General features: G+C 35.4%; 1 protein-coding gene across 2 annotated transcripts in view; it reads right to left on the reverse strand.

The window, feature by feature from the left end:
• Window positions 1-4,875: 4,875 nt before the first annotated feature.
• Window positions 4,876-21,027, reverse strand: part of LOC145692691 (uncharacterized) — a 74,121-nt gene continuing 57,969 nt past the window's right edge. The window contains exons 9-10 of one of the 2 annotated variants that reach the window (XM_081768083.1): window positions 7,785-7,808; window positions 4,876-5,057 (exon numbers count right to left, since the gene is read on the reverse strand). In XM_081768083.1, the coding sequence (XP_081624209.1) occupies window positions 5,032-5,057; window positions 7,785-7,808 (50 nt within the window). In that variant the 3' untranslated portion in view covers window positions 4,876-5,031. The remainder of the gene's footprint in view (window positions 5,058-7,784; window positions 7,809-21,027) is intronic. The other variant, XM_081768082.1, reaches the window with a different exon arrangement.

Genomic DNA, 21,027 nt, shown 5'->3' on the forward strand with positions numbered 1-21,027 from the left:
GCAAAGAGCCAGATTGGTTCACCTTTATCACGACATATTTCATAATCGTAAATGTGTGGCGGTTGGAGACAGGTTTGGATAGGAACAAATGGCTTAATCCGTTCTCCCATTCTTTCAATAGATCTCTATCCATTAGAACTTGAAACGGACTGGGGTTGCGTCTCCAGCAGACCATCGCAGTAAGATATGGTTTCGCTGTTCCTATGACTTCCTTTTTTGGTGATGTGCTTCCTAATAAGTCCAAAATTGCAATCGCATTGTGAAAATGAGTGTCCACGTACTGGAAATACTTGTATTATTTTAAGATCATTGGTCTTGGCAAACCACGCTAAGAATTTGAGAATGGTGAGGTTCAGATTTCGACCTCCAGGTGCATCACAAAACAATACAATCGTCTTGAAGTTTGTTCACTAAACAGTCATACAAAAAAGAAGCCACTGAATTAGCATTCTTTTTACCATAAGTTTCCATGAAACAATAACAGTACGATGTATCATCATTGAAAACATGCAGATTGAAACAATAGAGCCACAGTAATTGTTTGTAAAACTGTGTGTTTACGTTTAGGAGTGGAACAGCAAAATTTTGAGCATAATCAAATTCCATCACTAAATAAGACATCCTGTTTTGCATTCTACACATGATGATTCCTTATTTCTTTTCGTCTTGGTGCTTTGCGTTTATGAAGTGCATATGATAATGCACATTCAGCACCGGGATTGTCTTTCAACGTGAGTTCACATACAGCATAGTAATCACAAGTGTCGGTTTGGGTCTGACAAAGGCATATGAAAATTCAGTGGAAAAAGGACGGAAATATGTTTTGTAGTTCATACGCAGATTAGTGTCAGATTTCTCTTTGTAATACTAGGGGAAACGTTCATAAAGTTTCGTTATCGATAGATTAGGATTCTCAAAGTACTTTAGATTAGTCTTATGCGAGCAATAATGACTGCAGTCACTGGGTATAGTATTTAAATGTTCTGCCATTAGCTCCAACACATTGTTTTCCAGTTTGTGAGGCCTATTCGCGTGAGACCCCCTTACTTCCCTGAAGTCTGCATTTGCTAGTAGTTTACTTTCAATAACACGCAGCCGCTTCACGGACACTAGTACCAATTTTAGTATGAACTGCTGACATACCGGCATTTTTCTTCCGTTAACACACAACGAATACGACCAAGTGTGCAAACGTTCCTTCTTGGGATTCAGAGTCCTCTTTCCAAACGACGTTTTGCTTCGTTCCATACAGTTATCTAAAAATGAGTCCTGGCATGATTTCTCCTGTTGATTGTAAAATCCTGCAAATATTTCGTTTTGTGTATCCAGAGAAAATTTTTCCTAACATGATTTAAGACAACAGTTAGAACAGCACCTGAAATTTTTGCTGCTGATACGTTTCCCTCCAGCATTGATATATTCTTCGCTTCGAAGGTGCTTACGCTTAATATCTTCTTTCTTCTTGTTTCTTCGCTGAATATATATTTTCTTACCCTTCTTTTTGCTTTTCGCAATACTAGAATCATTGCTGTTACTGGCGTTCATGTTTAGGTTTAAGATATATTCACCACGAAACACAATGGACTGCAGTACAAATCTATTACCGCCAAAATACTGCTCTGCACGCGACACAAAACAGGAGTACCAACCTCAATTTTTAAAATATCTTGATGAAAATTTCACCACATATTCTTGAAAGACTGGTGAATTCGATAAAATGATCTCCGGAAAAAGGGCATATAGCAATATATGCCCTTTTTCCATATACCGCCTCAATTATGATATATATTAATGATCGACTATGCCGTCTTTATGCACTCAAGGGCCCCTCCTAAATTGACAAACATAAAGATATGGTCTATATTAGTTGTTCTAATATTTAAATTATTCTTAGTTTTTAAACTTTACTTGCATTAGGCAATCACGGAGGAAATCAAATCGAGCTGGCAACCAATATCAAACTTTAAAACGTACAAATTTCACATACACAAAATGAATAACATGGTGATTTAGGTGTTTAGTACTAAGATTATTATGTAAATTGTAATAATTTACGAAGATCATTCAGAAAATAAAGACAATTTAGTTATAGAAAATAAAAAACACAATATTTATTGAGGAAACAATTCTGTTACATATCTGAAGCTTCCATCATTTTCTGCATAATCTCCTCCTACATTTAAGTATTTGTTGTGTCTGGTCACGAACTTCAGAATTCCCATGTTATGCTCTTCTCCCACCACTTCATGAAACCAGTTGGTCACTACATCCTCCAATCTCCATTTCTTTCAAAACATTTACCGCGGAGATTCAACTTAGAGTCCCAGGAGAAAGGTCCAAACTATAGGATGCCGTAGGTTTCTTAGAGTCTCAGAATAACGATTTGCATTGATCTTAGTGCCTTATGGCATGAAATCCACGAAAAGAATACAAAAGAATACCTTTATAATCCTTGAAGACGGTTTCCACGACATTTCTTTCGTGTTCACAGAGTTCGTTTGAATTTTCTCGACTTTTCGTGATGGATTGTGTGAGACAACAAGGTCTCACCACCAATCACAATTCAATCAAGAAAGGAAAGAATGTCAATGCTGATTCAATTCTTTGAGTTTTATGTTGGTCACCCTTTAGCAGCGAAACCCATTGAGCACAAATTTTGTCGTAGCCGAAATACTGAGACACAATTTCACCAAAGAATGAGAAATGCCTGGAAACAGAATGTGTAATTTCTCGAGAGTTACGAGCCTGTGTACAGAGATTACGTTGTTCACTGCAGTCTTCAGGAGGTCTGTGATGAGTGATGGGTGTCCAGGTAAAGTTTCATCCTGTAAATTGTTTCGTTCATTGCTGAATATTTCTCACTGTTTTCTCACATTTCTTTCGTTCATTACATTATCACCACACACTGCTTTCAGTTGACGGTAAATTTCTGCCTGTTTCACGTTTCCAGTATTCAGAAATCGAATAACACTCCTTACGCCACAGTCGGCAGGATTTCAGATCACATATTCATTTTGACCACCCCAACTGCACAACGGCGCCTTCCTGCAACCTTGAAACCTTCTTGTAACAGCATTATGAGCACAGCTGTTACGTAAGCAAGTTGACCCTGAAAAGAGAAAGGCGAGTGAGCTGCGCGGCAGCAATGAGCGAGAAATCATGTGTTTGAACATAGTGATCACCTGACCTAATGAATTACCGGTAGAAGAGTATAACATGGAAATTCTGAAATTCCCATGGAAAGTTCTTTCTTCCACAACGTTCCTCAACACTGCCCTTAAACTTTTTGAGTGCAATTATCGAGGGAACTTTCTTACTCAACAGACAGTGTTTCACTTAATTTTCTTTCTCTAAGCAAAAAATCAGACATTATTTGTAGTAAGCCAATCGTATCATTCATGTTATTATTACCTCATAAACTTGATCTTTATTCCTCAAGTATTTAATTAGTTCCGTCCGTTATATAATACCTTGCTCGATATTTCGGGCAGAATTTTGAAAAAAAAATTAAATGATATCTTTGACTTTTACGTCCCACACTTATGCCGGTTAGGCTAAAGGAGAAGGTGGTGATGAGTAATGAATGAAATGGTGGAATGAAGAAAGTGGGAGGAAAGGGAAGAACCCCGAGGAAACCCACGCACACGGTGTTTGTCCACCACAAAGTTCACTTGGCGAGGGCAGGGATCGAACCCGGGACCCCAAGCACTAGAGGTGATAGCTCTACCACTGAGCCACCGGCAGAATTTTGAGATTGCACTAGATATAATACTGTCATCTTATAATACTCACATCTTTCAGTATTGAATTTATAAGATATTTGTGTTGACAATTGTCTCTAAGGAAAATGTTGACTAGAATACTTTAATATATTTCATTATAAATTAGTGGCATTTCTTTCTTCTCATCTTCTAGTATAACCCTAATTAATAACTGATTTAATAACTACAAGGATTATCTCGTTGTTCTTCATTACGTTAAGATTATCTTACAGTTACAATAAATATTGAATGTCCTTCACTTTCTTCTTAGACTATATTGTAAAATTACTCTCACAAGGTAGTAAGTAAGGCAATTTAGAACACGGAATTCGTTTCTCTTAGACAAACCTTTATTTAATATTTCTGTTATAAACAATATGAGACAAAGTCACTGTAAAAATTAAAATTTAAAATGTAATGTTACTCCATTTTTATACAAAGTTACATTCTTATACAAAGTTAAGAATACTGAAATCTCAAGAACAACCTAAAGACGTACAAATGATTTTGTGGGATATGGTGATATTTTGTGACGGTATTACTAGTGCAATTGGAATGCTTAACTTGCTATTAGGAAGTTTACTTCTACATTTGTTTCCTATAGTTTTTTCAACCTTTCCATCACTTTTTCAATTTTGTTTTTATTGTTTTAATGCTTTCTTTTCTTGTAGACCTTGCATTTGATTTGACCATTTTAGTAGTTTTAATATTTATAAGTTTAATTTATTTTTAATGTTCACATTGTGTCTTCTTTGGTAATATCATGATGGTGGCAGAAACCTTTCCTGCTGACATTCCATGAAACTTTCATTAATCAATCAAAATTGAAAATAAGGTATATACAAATTGAATATACTTCAAAAATAAATAAAATATTAAAATGAAGGAAGAGACTTCTAATTAGAGTATCGACTTAATTTAAAAGAGGTAGATGAATAAAAAATAGTAAAATTTATCTCTCTTAAACCTCTTCTTGACAATGTATCCTTTGGGATACATAATTTTTTTGAACATTTTTCGTTCTTTGACTACCTATTTTGGCAATGTTAACTATGGGATACCTTACATCACAGCCTTGTCTAAATAAAACATGTAATTAAAATGTGCAATTATCTATTATTTTATAATGGCACGGAAATCGCATCCAGTATTTTTTCTGAGCAACACAAGTCTTCTTGCCAAGAAAAGGGTTAAAGAAGATGATAATAATCCATATTGTTAAAAAAATACGAAATAACAATACTTTTGTTCACAAATAATAACCTACCTTTCATGGTAAAAGTGGCATTGGATTGGCTAAATTAAACAAAAAGCAAAGAATAATAACAGAAACTTGAACTACTTACAATGCTCTACATTTTAAACAGTCATTGACTAAATATCTACATAAACATCATAAATATTTTAACAATATACAACAAACAAAAAAATTAAAATTTTATCTACCATATTTTCGAATAGCTCAAATCGAAATCACAAATTCTAATTTATCCCTATATTCTCAAATTTTAAGAGAGAATTGAGAAGAAATAATTTTCAACGTACAGATTACTGAAACGTGTGACAGCAAAAGAAAAGTCATTAACACAATAAATTAAAACCTCAAAATAAATAGTAAGAAGTCTTTTCGCTAAAGACAAAGCATATTATAGTAAAAATAATTAAAAACAGAAAATCAAGGTGTATGATATTTTGATAAGGTTTTACAGTTTTATTATTATAATGTTCTTGTAAATCGTTAATGAATTACAATTCTGAAGACATCAAAAGATTATTTATTTATCGTTCCCTATTCCTAAAGTGATATTATTTTAAAACAATATAATGATATTAAAATAATAAGAACATTATTAATTTCTTTAAGAATTTCAAGTTTTTAAATTCAAACGTTTCATCAACCATCCACACACTTTAGTGTATGGTAATTATTACTACATTCATAATCTCCTTAACTATGCAGCGATGGCAAAATTTTATTAATTCTCTCGTATCCTAATATTAGTACTGTTAAAAGAATATTTGCTATATCTACTAATGTAACAACATTAGATTCAAATAAAATATTGTCTCTAATGTCGTAATTAAAATAATAAATAACCAAGAAATATCGAAACTAATTTTAGAAAATTTTATATTTAATACATTTTGCTTGATACAAATTTATTCAGCATCGTAATTCAATTGTAAAAAATTAATTTACTACTAAGCACCTCATTTAAAATTTCATGACGTCTATTAAATTGCTATGTTTCTTAATAAAAATGACTACTAATACACTTAATGATTTCAACGCTTCAACTAGCATTTGCTATTGATGAAATCTTCCTTACAGACTTTTGAGTATACTTAATCATTTAAATTGCTACTTTACTATGCTTGGCTATAAAATATGCATCAAGTTTTTAATTTGACTTTATTAGATTTTCCATATTTCCGAAACGTCATCTTCGGTTGAACGTTACGAGATCTACCAGTTAATGAAGAATTTTCTATCCCTATTTCAATTGTCTAAATTTAGAAGAAGGACTGTAGATCAGGGATAATTTAGGAGTAGTCATTCCTCTTCTTGTTAATAATAACAGCGTTCATAGGTTACTTTTAATTTTAATTTTGAGGACAAACACATTATGTTGGATAACAATAGTTATAAATCCTTTATTTGCCATTCCACACTTAAAAACTACTTTATGAAATGGCTGATGATTGTTTGCAGTAAATGTTGTATTTTTATTAATTGTACACTTCTGCTCTACGTATCTAGATTAAACTTCCGTTGGAAAAGAGGACCCTAACTGCTTACAAATCCCTCTCGGTTCTGGCTCTCATTCCCAGCATATTTTCACAAAGTCAGGAAAGGAAATTGCGTAATGATCTAGCAGAACGCATTTGATAATTTCGTCGTTTATTAAAAATAATAACTACAATCCAGAAAATTACACTAACTGTTAAGTCTCATATATGAGACATTATTTATATTTTGTTTCTCTAGAACAATTAAAAAGCTATACAAGAAGAGGAAATATTACAACTACAAATATACAAAAATGATTAACTGCTTGCTTCACGTGATTTGCTCCTCACAGCTAATTAGTGTGTCGTCAAAACGTACCTATGTCGGTTACCTTTGTTCGAGTGAAAACTAAAGGTTAATTAATAAAATATCCTTTGATTCATACGATTCATCTCACCCATGTTTTCAATTGGGCATTGAGAAGAAACTGGTTCTTGTTTCTTAACGGTTATATCATTTCAAGGATTAGTAAAGTTACACGTTGTCATGATGTCGTATTACAAATCCTCTGGCGTCGTCACTGCTGAAAGATGTGAATAGTGTAGGTAAGTAGTTACGGATTTTCATTTTCAAGCAGAAGACACATATTCGATTTCTGGCAGTGCCAAGCTTTCGAACATCACACAATTTCACATTCAATCATCGCTGATTGTGATAATCAAGATCTTGTGCTGTACGAAAAGAACGATGTGTCCCAATGATGAGAATAAGTAGGAATTGGATGGGGAGGATAAAACGATAGAACTTTTTTACAAATGTATTATACTAAATTGTTCCACACTTGATATTTTCAATTTATTTCAACCATTTTCTAACCGACACATGATGCGTGTTCTTTTCTTTTCTCTCATATGCAATATTTCGTGAAATAATAAATTATAGCTATAATAAGTGTTTTTGATATATAGCACTAGTTAGACACAACGCTCCAATACTAAAATATAGAAATTTCTAACTTATTAACGGAACACAAAAATCCTATTCCACTCTTCACCGGCTAATTAACTGTTGTCTTTCGGGTACAATATTACGTATATATTATTCTGCATCTACGGAAGTGATTGCCTTGCCATAGAAAGTACTGGACACGAACTGAAAGACATATATCAGTTAGGAGAATTACATTTGATGTTAACACCATAATACTCGTTAAGTATCAGTATATTTTATTAACGTTTCATCTTTTATGTTTAATATAACAATAATTGACTAAAATGCTTTGAAAAACTTACCGTAGGGATTAGTGACGTAAGGACCTGAAAGAAAACGGAAAGTTTGGTTAAAAAGCTAGTGTTTGCCGTTTTTTCCCGAGCTTGGAAAAAACTGAAAAATGGGAAAATTTGAAATTTTCGAATATTTTACTACATTATCCTTTTAAAATGAAAACTATTTTATATTTACTAGTTTACATTAAGATCATTGAATAGTTGTGTTTCTTGTATTAGAATTGGAGAATATTGCTGCAACAAATATATTTGCAAAACTCCTTTAAAGTTAGCACCGTGATAGATGGAGTAATGGCTACAAAACATACTAAAACATAACCCTAGATAGATTAATTAATATAGATGCTTTAAATTATCTTAAGCAATCTTATAAAATTGCCGTTTTATGGCAGAGAAGTGTTAAAATAACAGGACCAGAATCATTTTAGTTAATACCAGTCTGTTAAAATCATAAATTTATATATATATATAATGGAGATACGTATCTTCCTTGTGCTGTGAAAAATTTCCGGAAATTTTGAACCCATTAGAAGAAAACATTTGTTTCTAGATATTGGCTAAACACGGAAAATATTGTTTAAAAAATATTTCTTCTGCTGATGCTAATCTTAGTTACTGTAACGTGTCTGCAGAACACATACAACGTATTTCGCTAGCAGCAAAGGTACTTAAAGCAACGGCTTTTAATTTTACTTTTTAGATTTCTGATAAAAATCCCTCTTTATTATTTGTATATTTTTGGCACAACGAGAAAAGAGAGATGCCCTTATTTACATAATACACACACACCGCACAAGTGCGTAAATTTGAACAGCGATAAATATATTAAAGAATTTAACATGTCAAACTTCCGTTCGTTATTATTATTAAAGACTAACAGAATATCTGTTCTTCACATAGCGATAATACGTTTCATTCACATATATATCCTCTCCCCGGTCCCCAAGTTACGAAGAGGAATTTGGATTTAAACTGCATCGGAAATATCACTCTTCAACTTAGGTGCCCTGAAAACCATGGATACCACGCTCTTATAGACCTTTTTGCGTACTTCCACAGGTGTTGACTTCCAAATACAGCCCCTGTGCAAAGCATGGGTGTATTCAATTAGTTAAGTGTGTCCGTAAAGTTTCGTAACTCAAAGTTAGATGGTGTATATGTTTTGAACTAAGAACGATGAAGACTTGAGACTTGAAACAAATTTAAGCGTATTCTATGTAAATATTTTCGAGATCATGACCAATGTTAGAATTTGTAACGTTTTTGTGTAGAAACAAAAGAAAGTAACAAAAGTATAAAATAAAAAATGCACATAATGAAGAAAATCAATATTTAGTTGCAGAGAACTGATTTCCTGCAGGTGAATCTCTGAGTATATGCGCAGTGTGCTTCAACATTTATACCTTCGTGCGACAATGTGATAACGTTGATGCAGTGTTGTCATGTGAAAAGAATATTTAATGCAAGTCTATAAAATGAGTGTCTTTTCACAGAAACCCGACCCCTGCCAGCACTATTATCGTAAAATTACTGCAACAGGTGCTTTCTACGTTAATTATTGATAAGAAGTGAAAATTTGCACATAATTGATAACCAGAGTTATTATACAAAAATTTGGATTAAAAGAATACTCACCTACAGCTGGCAACCCTGGGAATACTTCCGAGGAAACATTAGAAATGTTAGGGGAATTTCTTGGTGACCACTTAATCTTGAAAAATTTGTGGCCCTCCCATTGTTCATACTTAACATCACCTGACTGTTTCTTATGGGGTTACCTAAAAATGTGGTGTACAAGAATACACCATTGAGGAACTGAAGACGAACATTATAACAGAAATTCAATCAATCAACAGAAACACTCTTAAAAAGGTGTCAAGAATCATGGTGAACCATGTAAATTTCTCTTTACGAGAACGCGGCAGCCACTTCGAGCATTTCCAGTTAAGCATGCTTCTCTTTCCAAGAGCATTCCAGGGTTAACAGTTGCAGGTGTGTAATTTTTGCACTAATGTATAAATGTTCATGCATACTGCACATAAACTCAAGAAAAAAATGTTTTCTGCAACTGAACATAAATTTTCTTCATTTTGTACATTTTTATTTTACACTTTCGGTACTTTCTTTCGATACTACACAAAATCGTTACAATTGTAACATTGGTCATGATCTCAAAAATATTTACATAGATTACGCTTGATTTTGTTTGAAGTCTCAGGTCTTTATTGTTCTTAGTTTAAAAAATATACACAATCAAACTTTGGGTTGCGTAACTTTAAGGACACACTGTATATATATTCCAATATGTATAAAATTACAACCTGCATAAGTATATCGAAACTGATAGTAGTTGTAATTAGGAGTGCTTTTGGGTACAGGTTTTCATAGAGAAAAAAACTGTTGAAGGTGCTGACGAGAAATAAAAAACATTGACTGAAATACTTAATGATAGAATTTTTCGTAACTATGTATATATGTCATCACATCTGGTTTTGTAAGTTATGATTCCATACGCGAAAGAACATTTCGAATGAAAGGAAAAAGAGCAAACAAAGTTCTCGCATTTATAGGAGAAAATGAAGGACTATGGAGAAAAACAACGACATTTGCAATGGATATTAGTGTAATTGTCCTTTTGAATCACTTATACTTTTAGTAGAAGATCACAGAAGTATCCACGTTAGCTTTGTGGTAACCCAGAAGACTTCTGATCGTAAGGTTATGGGTTCGATTATCCTTTCTGTGAAACTTTTTGCTGTGTAATCCTACTTTCCTCAATGCAGGAATATATATATAATATAATTACATTAAATTAATCTGTTATATATATATTATAATTTTATGACATAAATAATTTTAATGTGTAAATATATGGCATGTGGTAGATATTGATAGAACGTTGGTATAAAATATGTGAATGTTAAATTAAGAAAATCGTGTAATCGCAGTAAATGAGAGTATGTAATGTTTCCGTTTACAGCTATTTGTTATACGCAGATTACTTAAAATATTATCATTCAGGCACGTAGTTGAATTTCTTGAAATATATTCAGAGGCGTAAAGAGTACATATGGGCATAAACAGAGAATATCGAAATTCTAATTCTGGCTCCAGTCTGAAATCTAACGATCCCTAAAACCATGTCCATGGGATGTTTACGATCAACAACATCTAAGAGATTGCATTGTGTTTTAGTAAAACGGAAGAAAGAAATTTGTTGCCTTACGTTTTCAGTTTGATATTCTGAACGCTTTTGTTGATGGAAGTAATGACGCTTTGGTCGTGTGTTTGTGTGTGTACTCCAACATAATTCTGAAACGTATGGAGCAATGATAACCAAATTTCTAAGTCATATTGCATATAGTTTGGGAAATAGTACTACGGGGATCAGACTTCCTAGTACACTTATAAGGAATAAAAGAAGGATATGTAAAAATGATAAGACAAAACACCAATATTAGTGCCGAATGCATAGTTTTCTGTGTCTCTTAGATAAATAGTGAAACTCTTGATGAGTTTTAACTCTAATTTAAACTCCTATTTGCACCTGGATGTGCATAGTGACGTAAAGTATCGGAAACAACACATAGTATTACGAACTATTCGTTTTAACGTCACTAAGTTCATTTTTGGCAGTTAAGATGAAGTTTAAGTCCAAGTTCTTCCCGAGTGGTGGCTAGATCCCCTTAGCCCTTGTAGGAAGAGTGGGAGGTGCAGATATAAAAGTGAAAAAGCGACCTATATTTGTGTCGAATCCATAGATTTTGGAGTAGCTTAGATAAAGAGTGAAAATCCAGATGTTATTTAAGTTATAGTTCTCCCCCATCAGCACCTTGAAGGGGGGTGATATTGTAACATGTAAAAGTGATAAAACATAAGCAATATTAGTATCGAATCAATAGCTTTCGATCCCTTAAGCTGATTGGTAGAACATTCGATTACTTCCAAGTTTAAGTTCAATCTTCACTGGAGGTAAGACCCCTTGCAGACTTCGGTAGAGTATCAGCGAGTAACATATAAAATGATCGAAAACGACCGATACTAGTACAGAGTTCACACACAGAGATACAAGTTTTGTTAACGCTGAGATGAATAGCAACACTTACAATGCTCTTCAAGTCCAAGTTTGGGGGCCGCGGTGGCTCAGTGGTAGAGCGTTCATCTCTGGTGCTTGGGGTCCCGGGTTCGATCCCAGCCCCCGCCAAGTGAACTTTGTGATGGACAAACACCGTGTGCGTGGGTTTTCTCGGGGATCTCCCGTTTCCTCCCACTTTCATCATTCCACCATTTCATTCATTACTCATCATCACCGTCTTCTTTAGCCCCACCGGCATAAGCGTGGTACGTTAAACTCATAGATTTCATTTCATTTTTTTCAAGTCCAAGTCCAGCGCAATAGTACCCTTGATTGGGGGATTGTGAAATGAAAGAAATGATCTAGAACGACCTCGATAGATTTTGGGGTTCCAAAGTCGATTATAGACACTTTCTGCATCTTTGTGTCTATAATCGACATGGCGGGCGGGGACTACTTTGAAAAGGATTATGTGCCTGTTGCTGAGTAATAATAAATTGCCTAGAAAAAAAATCAGTCCAAGTCTTTCTTGACTAGCCCTCGTAAGTATACATTTAATTCTCATTAATATCCTTGGTTTGGTAGAAATTGTTGACATGTAAAAATAATAAAAAAAGGACTAATATCAATATCGACTCCATAGAATTCAATGTTTCTGAGATTACTAATTACAATCAGGATAACGTTAAATTCGAACTTCAGCCCCTATCGATATGAGGTGAGAAGGGGTGAAAAGTAAAATATTAACTGTAAAATACTGAAATTACTAACAGAATTGTCGAGTATATGATTTAATTTCCTCAAGCTCTTTGATTACAATTGCGGTGCAACGCCTTCGGTGCTGTCCTTGTAAATTCTCAATCCACCTGGCATACCCGCTCATGCCTAAGCTTGGAATTAAAGTTTTGTCGTGATTGTAGCCTAATAGTTTTGCGAAGTATTGTTTGTTTCCAATTTTCATTCCTTTATGTTTTTTCATAGTGCACAAATATATAAACACAGTGAACCCAAAAAAGTAAGAACAAACTTTGGGAGATGATCCCTGAGATGGTACCAAGTAAAAAAAATGTCCCTTGAATTTCATCATATAATTATGCATACAAGATATAGAGTTGGGCACTAGAGTACTGACAATTAGAGCTGCACATAAAGATGTTGACGAACTGCCAGAAGTGTTATGTAACGACAGAACAAAAATCATCCTACGAATACAAGCATAAAGGTTGCATCATTGCGGAGACAGGGAAAACTGAAGAGAGATGTACTGCGGGCGAAACGTAAATTTTCAGCTATAGTTACTCCACATACACCAGTTATTCTGCCAGTCCCTCACTCTGGAGGTGCAACAACCAAAAGTATCGACAACACCCTAGCTAAGAAATTTTAGCTGTCTGATAAATTCATACAAATTGTGCGAAACTTCACTTCCAACATCCAACCTTCGATTTTGTAATATCTCAATAACAATGGGGGCCTTAAATTAGTGTGACCCTCGCACCATCTCACTTTCACCTAGTAATGCGACCATGTTGCTGCCAACGAGGAAGAAATATACCAGGGTGTTTCCTCTCGGCTTTTCTTCCATTGTGCGCTTGTTTTAATGGAGGCACAACCAACCCCTGTTTCCGTGTCAAATTTTGAAGATGACCCCGTTGGAGATATTCACGATACGCCACTGGTGTCGCTACTATTTTTATTGCATTCTACACATACGATTTGGTAGTTCAATTGTTTGTTTGACGGCTCTATGTGCATTATTAGCTGAGATAAAGGCCTGCTACGGGCAGTCAGATACAAGTCTGCATCAACGCTTCTAGCGGCTAAATGGGAAATGATATGACAAAGTTTGTCCTCTAAAAGTTGCACGACATTTAATGTCATTTCGAGCGATTCCAACAGTTATAGCACTTTCCATTGCAAATTTTGAAGTTGACCTCCGTTGGAGATATTCACGAGACGCCACTGGTCTCGCTACTATTTTTATTGCATTCTACACATACGACTTGGTAATGCAATTTTTTTTTTTTTTTTTTTTGAAGTCTCTACGTGCAGTACTAGCTGCGATACAGGCCTGGTACGTTCTTATTGATTCACCCGTATTTGTACTCCACTTCATATTGCAAAGCTAGTGATGTCTGAGTTACATATATTTTTCTTGTGCAGTGTCTACAACATTCTCCTCATGTGTCTGATATCTTGTGTGTAGTTGTGTTGTTTATGTATCCAGTGTCGGCAGGATACGTTTTGTTCTCTATGTGTGTGTTTATGCTATTATTTTGCTGTTATGTCGGTGTTTCGTCTTGTTTTTGTTTTTGATGAATATTCTAGTAAGTAGAACTACCGATTGTTTTGTACGTATGTATAGAGAAGGGTTTCTTGTAAACATTTCAAGTATATTACATTGCATTGCATCTGATTATCTTCTCAGGATAGAACAATGAATGACACATTCGCAGACTTAAATATGGCAACCTTGATTTCTGTTTCAGTGGGCTTGACACTTCCACCCTCATAGAAAGTGACAATGACCTTCTATGTCTAGAAAGTGACACTTCCTCCCTCCCCTTTGGAAACTACCTCCCATGACCAGAAACCAGATTTTGCCCAAGGGAACTTCAACGCTATTCATTTCAATGCACAAAGCCTTCATTCAAATTTCGCGGAAATTGAAAGCATTGTATCCTCTTTTAAACATGTGCATGCAGTACTTATTTCTGAGTCTTGGCTACAGGATTCCCTGTCAAACAATCTCGTTCATTTATCAGGTTTCCATCTCTTTACAAACAATAGAAAGAGTTAACGCGGCGGGGGTGTGGCAATATACTTACGAGACAACTTCCAGATCAAACTTCTGTCTTAGTCAGCTGGTGTATATAACAGTAGTTCAGAATATATTATACTCGAAGTCACTGTATTTCACTAGACATTGCTTTTGAGTGTTGTGTATCGTCCTCCCCACCCGTACATTTTTCATAAACTTTGTTGACGATATTGCAAAACATTTACCCAATTATCAGCATTCCATAATAATGGGTGATACAAATTGGGATCTTTTAACAACAAAAGACGAAGGCTTGCAATATCGGGATACGATCTCGGGCCTGAATCTTGCTATCTGTCCTCTTGGTCCAACCCATCACATAAGGAACTCAGCATCATGGATAGATGTAATACTGGTATCCAAGGAAGAACATGTAATTAGCCACGGTCAAATCCACACACCGGGCATCTCGTACCATGATATGCTATATATATCCTACAAACTTCGAGTTCCGCAATATAAAGCTAAATTCACATCATACAGAGACTTTAGGTACATGAATGAAGTAGACCTGAACATCGACGCTGCCTACTTGCCGTGGCACTCAATAAACTGCCTCCCTACAGTTGACGAGCAGGTAAATACTCTAAATTTTTTAATAATAAATTTGTATGATAGACACGCCCCTGTAGTGAAGAAACGCGTTTCGCGACCCCCATCACCATGGTTAACCGATGAATTACGTTCGTTAATGGCGCGGAGAGATAAAGCTTATAGAGCATACAGGAGACATGTTAAAAATAGTGATCCTTCCAGTGATAGCACAACAAATTCCAATACAAAATTCGAAAACTATAGGATATTAAGAAACCGTTGCACTCAAGAAGTAAGGAAGGCAAAACGGCGCTTTGCCTTTGAAATACTTGAATTCGAAAATAATGGAGCAGTTCTTTGGAAACGGCTAAAAGTATTAGGTGTTGGGAGAAACATAGTCAAGAACACAGTTAACTATACGCCAGGTGAATTGAACACTTTTTTCTGTCAAAGCCATATGATACCAGCCTCCATGAAACTGCAAACAATGAATAATATTGTAGCTTCGGAAATTAACTCACTGCTCTCGTTTTCTCACGTACAGCCTGCACATGTATTAAAAGCAATCCAAAGAATTAAATCTAAAGCCACTGGTACAGATGATATTTCAATAACCATGATCAGGAAAATCCTACCGCATGTACTTAATCCTATCACTGACATATTGAATTACTCTCTTGCCACAGGTACTTTTCCCACAGTATGGAAACTCGCTAAGGTCCGCCCACTTCCAAAAAAGAACAACGCTGATAATATTGGAGACTATCGTCCTATCAGTGTCCTTCCCGTGCTTTCAAAAGTTTTTGAATATATTGTAAATGATCAAATTCGGGAATACTTAACAACAAATAATTTATTGGATACATTTCAATCTGGTTTTCGAAGAAATCATAGCACATGCACTGCACGAGTTAACGTAACGGAGGATATAAGATGGGCTATTGATAGCAGAAAACTGACGCTCCTTACTCTTCTTGACTATAGTAAGGCATTTCAAACAATTGATCTTGACATATTACTTCAGAATTATCATTATTGTTTAATTTTTCTGAATCAGTGGTTAAATGGATTCATTCTTACCTTCACGAACGTAAACAATGAGTAGTGATCAATCACTATCACATATCGACATGGCATTGTATCAACAGTGGAGTGCCGCAGGGTAGCGTACTAGGTCCCCTTCTCTTTGCCCTTTACATTTATTATCTCCCTAAAATTCTCACATATTGTAAATACCATATTTACGCTGATGATTTTTAGTTATATGCTTCTTTCCCCCAACAAGATATTAATAATGCGATTGAGGAAATAAATACTGAGTTAAAGAAAATCAGCGATTGGTTTACGGCTCATGGGTTAAAATTAAATGCAACAAAATCGCAGTGCATCTTAATTGGCTCCCCAAGAATTCTTTCTTGTATTAATATCCATCAGCTCCCAAATATAAAATTGTCCAATACTGTTATTCCATTCTCTACAACTGTCAAAAATTTGGGAGTCATAATAAATCAAAATCTCTCCTGGTCAGATCAAATAAATGGAGTTTGTAAGAGAGCATTTGGTGCCCTACATACGTTAAATCGACTAAGAAATTTTTTACCAATATCTTTGAAGATCAAACTTGTCAAGGTACTGGTGTTCCCACATCTTGACTATTGCAACTCAGTCTATTCTGATCTAACAGAAAATCAATCAAAACGCTTGCAAAGAGTACAAAATGCCTGCATTAGATTAATTTTCAATATAACTTACAGGGAACATCTCACATCTTTTTATAAAAAACTGACGTTAGTTGAAAGAAGAAATTTACATAATGTTACCCTATTGTACAAAATACTTACTACGTCAGAACCATCGTATCTAGCCCGTAGATTTTTATAATTATCAGACTTTCATACTAGAAGCACAAGATCACAAGATAATTTCTTGCTCTACATACCCAGTCGCAATTCTGATTCATACTCAAAATCCTTCACAGTAAGTACTACACGCCTCTGGAACAGTTTACCCCAATTAATACATAACGTTTCCACAGTTGCCAAATTTAAAAAATCTGTAAATTCCCTTCTCTTAAGTAAAGATAAGAATACTGGTAGCACATGAGGCATCTTCGTTTTACCAGATTATTAATAACCCACATATGAACACACAACCAATAGGTAACCTATGTTAATTTGTACATCTTATATGTTCATACTTCTAGTACCATATTATATGCAATATGCAATTTTAGTTTTCTCCATGTTATTTTTGTTTCCTCTATTGTATATTATTTTTCAATTTTTGTTTTTGAAGTGCTTAACCATTTTTTTACTTAAGTAGTATATTCTTTTTTATGTGGTTCAGTACTCTTCTTTTGTAATTGTTAATATTTTCTATATATTGGTATTTTTTTTAAATATATCTAATGTATGCACGTGGTTAAGTGCTCGGAGAAGGCTGCAGAGCCTTAACTTCGCCACGTAAAAGAAGTTATATATATATATATATATATATATATATATATATATATATATATATATATATATATATATTGTAAGTATATCCACCTTGCAGTCTGAGTACATGTTATTCAAACAACATGTGCTATTGTTTTTTAAGCATCAGAGCAGCAGACAGTACACAAAAGTAGGAAGACACGACGAATAGTAAGGCGCGGAACGGAACTGGAACGAGCTACCCAGATACGACCTACTAAAGTGAACCCAAAGAGGACTAAGACATCGGTTGACCCCTGATCACTTAGCGTAAAACTGCTCCTGAGGTAGCCCTGGACGAAGGTCCTTGCCTAAAATCCCCGAAGGCTGCCATGAGCCAAATATTACAATACAGGTATATAGTACAATACATATATATATATATATATATATATAGTATGCGCGCGCGTTGGTGCAACAGTAAGTTCACAAAGTTATGGATGAATCCTTGCTTGCCCCTGATCTACAGAACAAATGCTTTTTATGGAACCAGAAGTTGAATCTTAGACACCTAAATAAAATTCAAACTTTAAATGAAAGCGGGAGTATCTCGCTCGCAGTAAAGACTTTAATGCAATGTAACAACATATTTGTTATGGCCTGTCTAGCAAAGTGAACAACTATGAGACACCTATGCTGATGATTGCTATCTGTCCAATTAAGAGAGAAAACAAGATAGAGAGACGGTCCAGGAGAAGAGACGAAGATTATTATATCCCTGTTCATTAAAATTTCATACAATCCTGTGTCTTCCAATTTTTGCTTTCCCTTTTGCATTTTCTTTTTTTCTATTTCTCCGTGTTTTTCTATACATTCTCTGTCTTCGTATGATGCATAAACAATTTTTCTCTTTTCTGTATTAATTTTCATCTATTAAAATTTAAAAGGAATGGAAGTTCTGCCTAACTATCTCGCGGTATTCTAAGTAATTTTCAACTACTTATTCTTTCTTGCCCCAAATGGAGGAATATCCTGCTATGACATGTTTTGGAGCAAGTCTGTACTGTCTTGTTGTTTGTCTATCACTCATACAGTGAAACAATTCTCTTGGAGGAAATACGTATTATTTCGTGGAACTACAACCTCCAATTAATTTTTGTCGTTCAGTGTACATGCTGCTTTTTTTGCGTTTTCCTAATTCATTGTTATTTTGTTCATATCTCGTTTGTGTTCATCATCTGACCAATGATCGCATGAATGTTCTTGTTTAGACCCCATCTACGCTACTATATCAGAAAGCATTGACACTTTCTCCAGATACCCTGTTTAAAAAAATATACAGTATACACAGGTAATGTTTAATACCACTTTCGCACACGGTACCCATGAGTTGCTATGTGACCAACATACAATACCAAATCGGGAAAGCAGTTTCCCAAATGCTGTCACCTTTCATGAAGTTAAAATCGAGAGAGAAGTCAAGCTCATCAAATATATTGCAATATCCTATGTGATGTTGTAAACAAACAATTCCACGCATCAGTGTTAACAAACACCACCACGTGGTTTGGCAAGAGGATCTCCCACCAGATGGACCTATAATCATCTGCAGACGACATCTTCTGGCCCCTCCCACGGAGCAGAAGACGACATCGAAGCAGCAGCGCCACCGCCACCCAAAGGACCCTATAAATTGGATGGACGAAGGCAACTCGACACCAGTTTTCTGATGACCCTCCTTTAGTTTTCTACGGGACTCTGTCTGGGAATCCTAAGCTCAGCCGCTTAGCCTGCTACTCGGCTTTGTTGGCCACTTAATCCGTATCTGCTTGCTACGGAGCATTGGTTCCTTAATTCCACTCCCCTTTGCCTGCTACGGGGCTCCGTTGGAGATTACCTCTGCGACGTTACGGTCAAAGACCACCTATAACTAACTTTGATTCTAGAGAGATTAATTTGTACAGTATTTTGTGAAAATACTTTTATAGAGGAAGTTTTATAATAAAAACTGGTAGTGTGAGTCGATTCCCGGACGCTCTTTTTATTAAATGCTCTACTCAAAATCCTATATGAGACAAAGTTTTACATGGTAGAGGCTTTGACCGGCTCAGTATCGATCTGAATACTCCCCTATCGGACAGTACTTTTATTAACTTGAAAGTGAACTATTTTTTAAGGTATGTGATTTTCTTTAGTGTACAATTAGTGAATCAGACGTGAATCTTTATTTTAGTGCATGCCCCAAACTAGAACTGGAAAGAACACTTTTCCGGAGGACGGTACAAATATGGAGCAGAATTCGCGCCCTTCCTTTAATATACCACACCTCACTAAGTATTCGGGACACATTACGGAGGACCCCGATAGATTTTTTATGCGTTTCGACCATCTTGCATTGCTGCATTCGTGGAATGAACAGAAAAAGAAAGAACTACTACCTATGAACTTACAAGATGTAGCACTTGACTTAGTCCTACAGTTAAAGGCCCAGAACCAGTTAGACGCGCTTAATTATGAACAATTAAAAGATAAATTCGTTGAACTGAGTAGGCCAAGATTACCGGCATATCGGGCGGAATTCTAAATTATTCAAGTCCAACAAGGTGAAAACGAGCCAGTAGATGCGTATTTTCTCAGAAAATTGAGAGTCATTAGACAAGTTCTGCCTAATGTGTGATTGATTGGAGTGAAAAGACGTGTTTCTTTCTGCTCCATAGTAGGAGCCGAAAAAAGTGGGTAAAAGTGATGTTTATGTGTAGTGCTACATACCATTCAAACAGTGAATGTGTCCAGAGTCCAACAAAAGGAACCGCATCAAAATCGGGCCAACCGTTTAGAACATATAGACAAAAAACTGGACCAGTTTTCTCCATCTAAATAGTGTTGTGTGTGCTTTTACATGTGGCGAGAGCAGGAAGAATTTTTAAAAAGTAAAAAATAAAAGATCAGCATTTCCTGCTGAAGCAACCAAGGACAAGTAAACGAACTCACTAGTGCGGCTTAACACTAAGCAACATAGGATCACATCTTTCTGGTAAGTCTGAACTTAGTACCGTATATCTTCAACAAAACTGAACTTAGAATTTTTCTTATAAGAAACAATGAAATATAACATGGGCTTTTAAGCCAACTCTAGGGCACTATGGAGTCCAAACCGAAAGGACCAGGGACCTGATTTTTTTTAGGTGGATCCTCAACCCTCCTCCCTACTTCCCCATGGTGCTCCCCCTCCCTCTCCCGAAAACATATTCGACCAAAAATGGGGTAGGTCTTGACCTTTGACCCCATTTTCGGAAGAATATATGTGACCCCCTCCCCCAACCCCTCGCGACATTTTCTATATTTTTTTATTTCCGGGGTCAAAATTTTATCCACCATCGAACCCCCTTCACTCCCGGGAAT

The sequence above is a fragment of the Thermobia domestica genome, chromosome 8 (genome assembly GCF_964235325.1).
Source record: "Thermobia domestica chromosome 8, izTheDome1.hap1.1, whole genome shotgun sequence".
Taxonomy (NCBI): Eukaryota; Metazoa; Arthropoda; class Insecta; order Zygentoma; family Lepismatidae; genus Thermobia; species Thermobia domestica.